This window comes from Diprion similis, unplaced genomic scaffold, assembly GCF_021155765.1.
Source record: "Diprion similis isolate iyDipSimi1 unplaced genomic scaffold, iyDipSimi1.1 ptg000040l, whole genome shotgun sequence".
NCBI lineage: Eukaryota > Metazoa > Arthropoda > Insecta > Hymenoptera > Diprionidae > Diprion > Diprion similis.
In genome coordinates this window covers 1809-9950 of record NW_025724989.1, presented here as the reverse complement: position 1 = coordinate 9950, position 8142 = coordinate 1809, and the positions used below count along the sequence as shown (strand labels likewise).

Sequence of the window (8142 nt, the reverse complement as noted above, 5' to 3'; positions counted from 1 at the left end):
ATGAATTACAATAAAAATTTTATTTTTGGATATTAAATTGAAATATTTATTTAAAATTGGACTTAATAGTAAAATTTAAAATTATATTTATTTGAATTAAGAATTAAATATGTACAAATCGCCCGTCACTCTCATTATAAAATGGGATAAGTCGTAACAAAGTAAATATACTGGAAAGTGTATTTAGAATTCAAATTATTTAGAAAGATTTTTTTATTTACAATAAATTAAATAGTTGTTTAATTCAACTTAATTTGAAATTAATAAATTATATTTTTTATATTTAAAATTTTTTTTATTAATAAAAATATTTTTATTAAATTTATAATTTTAGTATTGTTAAAAGAAAAAATAATTTAAATTATAGTTTAATTGTATATTGATAGAAATTTGAAATATTTTGAAAAATAGAATTTTTAAAAAAGTATATTTTATTTATTGTACCTTGTGTATCAGGGTTAATTAAAAAAATAATATAAATTAATATTTTTCTCGAATTGAAAAGATCTATTTAATTTTAAATTACTTTTAATGTTTAATAATTATTTTTAATTTTTAAATAGAAATGAAATGTTTTTCGTTTTTTAAGTTATCTAGTTTTTTGATAAATAAATTTAATTTAAATATCATTAATTAATTATTTTAATTAATAAAAATAATTATTTTTGATATAAAAGTTTTAAGGGATTAGCTTTAATTCTTAATTTTATAATTGATTTTAAATTATATAATTATATTTTAGGCTTAGAATTAGTTTTAATTTGAAAATTGTAATAATTTTATAAATTATATATATATATATATATATATAAATTTTATTTTTAATTTAATTTTTTATTAAAATAATTTAATTAATAATTATTTAATTTAAATGATGATTAAATTAGTAAATATTATAATTATTTATAAATACAAATTTATATGAAAGTTAATTATAAGGAATTCGGCAAAAAATTAATTCGCCTGTTTAACAAAAACATGTCTTTTTGATAAAACATAAAAAGTCTAATCTGCTCAGTGAAAATTTTAAATAGCCGCAGTATTCTAACTGTGCAAAGGTAGCATAATAATTTGTTCTTTAATTTAGGACTGGAATGAATGATTTGACGTGATTAAGACTGTCTTATAATTATTAATTATTGAATTTAATTTTTGAGTTAAAAAGCTTAAATTTTATTAGAGGACGAGAAGACCCTATAGAGTTTTATAATTAAATTTATTTTATTAATTAATTTATTTTTATGAAATAAATATGATTATTTTGTTGGGGTGATAATTAAATTTAATAAACTTTTTATTTTATTTTACATTAATTAATGAATTTTTGATCCTATATTTTAGATTATTAGATTAAATTACCTTAGGGATAACAGCGTTATTTTTTTTAAAGTTCTTATTGACATAAAAAATTGCGACCTCGATGTTGGATTAAAATTTATTTTGGGTGTAGAAGCTTGAAAATTTAGGTCTGTTCGACCTTTAAAATTTTACATGATCTGAGTTCAAACCGGTTTAAGCCAGGTTGGTTTCTATCCTTAATTTTATTAAAAATTTTTAGTACGAGAGGACCATAATTTTGAATTATTATAATTTTATTTAAAATGAATTTTATTAAATTTGTTAACTATTTTGGCAGATTAATGTAATAAATTTAGAATTTATTTATGTATATTTTATTATACAATTAGTAATTTATATTAATGAATTAATTATAGTTTTTTTAAGAAGATTAATTTTACTTGTTATAGTATTAGTTAGTGTAGCATTTTTAACTCTTTTAGAGCGTAAAGTTTTAGGTTTAATTCAAATTCGTAAAGGGCCTAATAAAGTTAGAATTGTTGGGATTTTACAGCCATTTTCTGATGCTATTAAATTATTTTCTAAGGAGTTTTCTATTCCTTTAATATCAAATTTTCTTCCTTATTTTTTATCTCCTTTGATTATATTAATATTAATATTGATTTGTTGAATAACAATGCCTTATGTTACTAATTTTTATTCATTTGATTTTAGATTAGTGTTTTTTTTATGTTGTTTAGGTATTGGAGTGTATCCTATTATGATTTCTGCATGATCTTCAAATTCTAAATATTCTTTTTTGGGGATATTACGTACTGTTGCTCAAACAATTTCTTATGAAGTTAGTTTAGTTATGGTGATTTTATCAATTTTATTTTTAATTGAAGGTTATTCTATAATTTTGTTTGGTTTATACCAAGAATTTATTTGATTTATTTTTTTAACTTTTCCTTTAAATTTAGTTTGGTTTATTATTTGTTTAGCTGAAACAAATCGAACACCTTTTGATTTTTCTGAGGGGGAGTCTGAATTGGTTTCTGGGTTTAATATTGAGTATAGAGGTGTGGGATTTTCATTAATTTTTTTATCTGAATATTCAAGAATTTTATTTATAAGTATATTATTTGTTTTGATATTTTTAGGGGGTGATTTATATAATTTAATTTTTTATTTAATAATTATTTTTATTAGATTTTTATTTATTTTGATTCGAGGAACTTTGCCTCGTTTACGTTATGATAAATTAATGATAATAGCTTGAAAAAAAATTTTACCTGTTTCATTAAATTATTTAATTTTATTTATAGGTTTAAAATTTATATTTTATTGTTTTTTATTATAAATTATATTAAATTTAATTATTTAAGTTTAAATCAATAAAAGATTTAAAACTTTTATATTATGTTTTCAAGACATAAACTTATTCAAGTTCATTGATTTGTTGGTTTAATTTAATTTAATAAAATATCCCATATTTTTGTTAGTGTAGGATAAATTAAAAAATAAAAGAAGTATATTAATGTTAAAACTTGCCCAACAATAATAAATGGATTTTCTACAGGTCTTATCCCAATTCATGTTAGTATTAATACAATTCTAATAAATATTCAAAATAGAAATTGTCTAAATGGATAAAAATTTAATCCTTTGAAATTTATTATTTTATAAAAAGGTATGATTAATAATACTAAAATAGACATTAGAAGAAGAATTACCCCCCCTAATTTATTAGGGATAGATCGTAGGATTGCATAAGCGAATAAAAAATATCATTCAGGTTTAATATGAGGGGGGGTAATTATAGGATTAGCAGGGTTAAAATTATCAGGGTCCCCTAATATATTAGGATTTATTAAAATAATATAAATTAAGATAAAGTATATTAAAATAAATCCTACAATGTCTTTTAATAAAAAATAAGGTTGAAATGGCATTTTGTCAATATCTCTATTAGTACCCAAAGGATTTCTTGATCCTGTATTATGTAGAAATATTAAATGAATAATTGTTATTATAATAATAATAAAAGGAATAATAAAATGAAGAGTGAAAAATCGTGTTAGTGTAGCATTATTAATAGAAAATCCTCCTCATAATCATTGTACTAGGAATTCTCCTAAATATGGGATTGCTGAGAGAAGATTAGTAATTACAGTAGCTCCCCAAAAAGATATTTGTCCTCAAGGTAATACGTATCCTAAGAATGCAGCTGCTATAGTTAATAATAATATTGTTGTTCCTGTAATTCAAGTTGGTTTAAAGTTAAATGATCCAAAAAATATTCCTCGTCCAATATGTAGGTATATACAGATAAAAAATATAGAAGCCCCATTTGCATGTAAATTTTTGATTATTCAACCATTATTAATATCTCGATAAATATGGATAATTCTATCAAATGCTATTTGAATATTAGGTGTATAATGTATAGCTAAAAAAATTCCTGTAATTAGTTGGGTTACTAAGCATAATCCTAATAATGAACCAAAATTTCATATTGTTGTAATATTTGATGGTGTTGGTAAATCTACTAAGGATCCATTTATAATTTTTAATAAACTATTTTTTAAACGTAAAGGTAACATTAAAAAGTTTTTCGTAAAGATCCTAAATTGATATTAGAAATTTTTACAACAATAATTAGTGTAATAAATAAATAGTTTATTATTATAAAAGAAATAATAAAATTTGGTTTATTAAATAATTTGTTTAATGATATTTTAGTTAATATATTTTTATTTAAATCAATATTAGATAATTTTATTGTATCCTCAAATGTAAAATTTATTTTATTATAATTAATTATTAATATGAATATTAAAATAATTATTATAATGTTTACTATTATTCATTTATTAAAAAGAAATTTTACGTTTGAGATTAATCTTGATACATAAATAAAAATAATTAATAATCTTCCTAAAAAAATTAAAAAAATTATATATGAGTATCAAAATCTTATATTTAATATTCCTGATGTTACAGAAATTAAAGATGTTTGGATTAGTAAAATTAATCCTATTGTAAATGGGGTTTTTGTTAAATATATTATTATAGTATTAATTAATATAAGTAGTATGAAAATTTTTATAATTAATTAATTAAAATAAATTTATATTAATTAGTTTTAAAAAAATTTTTTTTCTTTGATTTACAAAATCAATATTTTAAATAAACTATTAAAACTTATTTATATTAAAATTTCAAAAAATAGTTTATTAAAATATTAATTTTGGAGATTAATGATAAGAAATTTTTTTCTTTTTTTTGAAATTATATATATATATATATATATAATTTATTATTTTAATAGATTTTTATTATTTTGTTTATTTTTTATTTTTAGTTAGATTTTTAAGTTTAAGATTAAATCGGTTTCATTTATTGATAATTTTATTAAGAATTGAATTTATTATTTTAATTTTATATTTAATATTAATTTTATTTTTAAATATATATATATTAGAGATGTATTTTATTATAATTTTTTTAATTTTTAGAGTTTGTGAAGGAGTTTTGGGTTTATCTATTTTAATTTATATAATTCGTTTACATGGTAATGATTATTTTCAAGTTTTAAATATTTTTTAATGATAAAGTTTTATTTTTATTTATTATTTTTAATTATAGTTTCTAAAAATAATTTTTGATTTTTTCAGTTTAATTTATTTTTTTTAAGATTTCTTTTTATATTTTCTGGAAATTATAGATTTGAATTTAAGAGTATAAATATTTTTTTGGGTTGTGATAATTTATCTTTTGGTTTAGTATTATTAACTTTATGAATTGGGGCATTAATAATTATATCAAGGTATTTTATTTATGAATTAAAAATTTATTTAAATTATTTTATTTTATTGATATTTTTTTTAATTTTATTTTTATTTTTGACGTTTACTGTAAATAATTTATTTTTATTTTATCTTTTTTTTGAATGTAGATTAATTCCTACTTTTTGTTTAATTTTAGGTTGAGGTAATCAATTGGATCGGGTTCAAGCAGGGATTCATTTATTATTTTATACTTTATTTGCTTCTTTACCTTTATTATTAAGAATTATTTATTTATTTTTTGAATTTAAAAATTTAAATTATATTTTTTCTGTGGAAAATTTATTTCAAGTTTATATTTTTTATTTATATGTATTTTTAATTTTTGCTTTTTTAGTAAAGTTACCTATTTTTTTTATACATTTATGATTACCTAAAGCTCATGTAGAAGCTCCTGTTTGTGGGTCAATAATTTTAGCTGCTATTATATTGAAGTTAGGAGGGTATGGTTTATTACGGGTTTATATATATTTAATTAATATGGGTATTTTTTTTAATATTTATTTGATTGTTTTGAGAATAATAGGAGGAATTTATATTAGTTTAATTAGAATATTTCAAGTTGATTTAAAATCTTTAATTGCTTATTCTTCAATTGCTCATATAATAATAATATTATCTGGGCTATTAACTTTAATAAGATGAGGAATTTATGGTTCTTATTTGTTAATAATTTCTCATGGTTTATGTTCTTCAGGTTTATTTTGTTTAGTAAATATTATTTATGAACGTTTAAGAAGACGGAGATTATTTATTAATAAGGGTTTAATAAATTATATACCTAGAATATGTTTATGATGATTTTTATTATGTTCTTCAAATATAGCAGCCCCTCCTTCTTTAAATTTAATAGGTGAAATTATATTAATCAATAGATTAATTATATGAAGTAAAATAATTTTTTTATTAGTCATTTTTTTATCTTTTTTTAGAGCTTGTTATACATTATATTTATATTCTTTTACTCAACATGGTAAAATAAATTATTTTTTTTATTCATTTTCTCAAGGTAATGTTCGTGAGTATATTTTATTAATATTACATTGAATTCCTTTAAATTTAATTATTTTAAATAGAGAATTTTTTATTGTTTGAATATAAATTAATTTAAATAGTTTATTTAAAATATTGATTTGTGGTGTCAAAGAAAATTAAATTTAGTTTTTAAATTATTTTTATATTAAATATTTGTTTATTTAGTTTTATTATAATTTTTTTTATTAGAATATTTTTATTTATATTAAGTATTTATTTTTTATTATATGATTTAGTTTATTTTGTTGAATATAATTTAATTGAAATTAATTCTACTTGTGTAGTAATAACATTTTTATTTGATTGGATATCATTAATTTTTATAAGAACAGTTTTATTTATTTCTTCTTTGGTAATTTTATACAGAAATTCTTATATAATAAATGATTTAAATTTGAATCGATTTATTATATTGGTAATTTTATTTGTTGTATCAATGATATTAATAATTGTTAGTCCAAATTTAATTAGTATTTTATTAGGTTGGGATGGGTTAGGTTTGATTTCTTATTGTTTAGTAATTTATTATCAAAATGTTAAGTCTTTTAATGCTGGTATATTAACTGTTATTTCTAATCGTATTGGTGATATTTTTTTATTATTATCAATTTCTTGAATAATAAATTTTGGGGGTTGGAATTTTTATTTTTATATAGATGTTTTAAAATATAATTCTTTTATAATAGTAATTACTTTAATAATTTTGATTGCTTCATTTACTAAAAGTGCTCAAATTCCTTTTTCTTCTTGACTCCCTGCAGCAATAGCTGCTCCTACCCCTGTATCTTCATTAGTCCATTCTTCTACTTTAGTAACGGCAGGGGTTTATTTATTAATTCGATTTGAAAATTTATTTAATAGAGATAATTTTATTATTATATTTTTATTATTATCTAGATTAACTATATTTATGTCTGGATTAAATGCGAATTTTGAATTTGATTTAAAAAAAATTATTGCTTTATCAACTTTAAGTCAATTAGGTTTAATAATAAGAATTTTATTTTTAGGATTTAAGTTTTTAGCTTTTTTTCATCTTTTAATACATGCATTTTTTAAAGCATTATTATTTATATGTTCAGGAGTTTTTATTCATGGATTGAATAATTTTCAGGATATTCGTTTATTAGGTTCAATATTTAATCAAATACCTTTTACTTCTATTTGTTTTCATTTTTCTAATTTATCTTTATGTGGATTTCCTTTTTTAGCTGGGTTTTATTCTAAGGATATAATTTTAGAAATAATTTTAATATTAAATTATAATATATTTATTATATTTATTTTTTTTATTTCAACTTTTTTAACAGTTTCTTATACTTTCCGTTTGATTTATTTTTCAATATTAGGTTGATATAATATAATTAGATTAAATTATTTAAATGATTATGATGCTTATATAAATAATTCAATATATTTTATAATATTGATAGTAATTTTAGGGGGTTCTATATTTAGTTGATTAATTTTTCCTTATAGATATACCATTATTTTGCCTTTTTATATAAAAATTTTACCAATTTTAATTATTTTTTTAGGTATATTATTTGGATTTTTTATTTATTATTTAAATGTTAAAATGTTTAAGTTAAAGTTTTATTTTTTAAAGATATTTTTTAGAACAATATGGTTTTTACCTGTTATTTCTACTTATGGTTTAATTAAAAACATTATATTTATAAATAAAGAATTAACATTAAATTTTAATCAAAATTGATTAGAATTTTATAAAAGAAGAATAATTATAATTTTTATGAAAAATTTTTATATATTTATAGATTTATTAATTTTTTATTTTAATAATGTTTTAAATTTATTTTTATTATTTGCTTTTTTATTTTTTTATTATTTTTTTATAATATAAATGTTTAAATAGCTTAAAATTTAAAGTATATTATTGAAGATAATATGATGATTTATTTAAATCTTTAAACATTTAATTTATAAAATTAAATAATTTATTTTTACAATGAAAATG

The 8142-nt window shown here is 17.9% G+C and overlaps 2 protein-coding genes across 2 annotated transcripts; one reads left to right on the top strand and one right to left on the bottom strand.

The window, feature by feature from the left end:
• Nucleotides 1–997: 997 nt before the first annotated feature.
• LOC124415328 (NADH-ubiquinone oxidoreductase chain 6-like) lies at nucleotides 998–5513 on the bottom strand. The gene is given in 2 exon segments (XM_046896420.1): nucleotides 998–4394; nucleotides 5503–5513. Coding segments are annotated over 2 exon segments (522 nt in total). The 3' UTR covers nucleotides 998–3883.
• A 1540-nt stretch (nucleotides 5514–7053) lies between these two features.
• LOC124415327 (NADH-ubiquinone oxidoreductase chain 5-like) lies at nucleotides 7054–7936 on the top strand (the record flags this gene model as incomplete). Its single annotated transcript, XM_046896418.1, has 1 exon — nucleotides 7054–7936. A coding segment is annotated over one exon (465 nt), but the record flags the coding sequence as incomplete, so codon positions are not given.
• Between the last annotated feature and the right edge of the window lie 206 nt (nucleotides 7937–8142).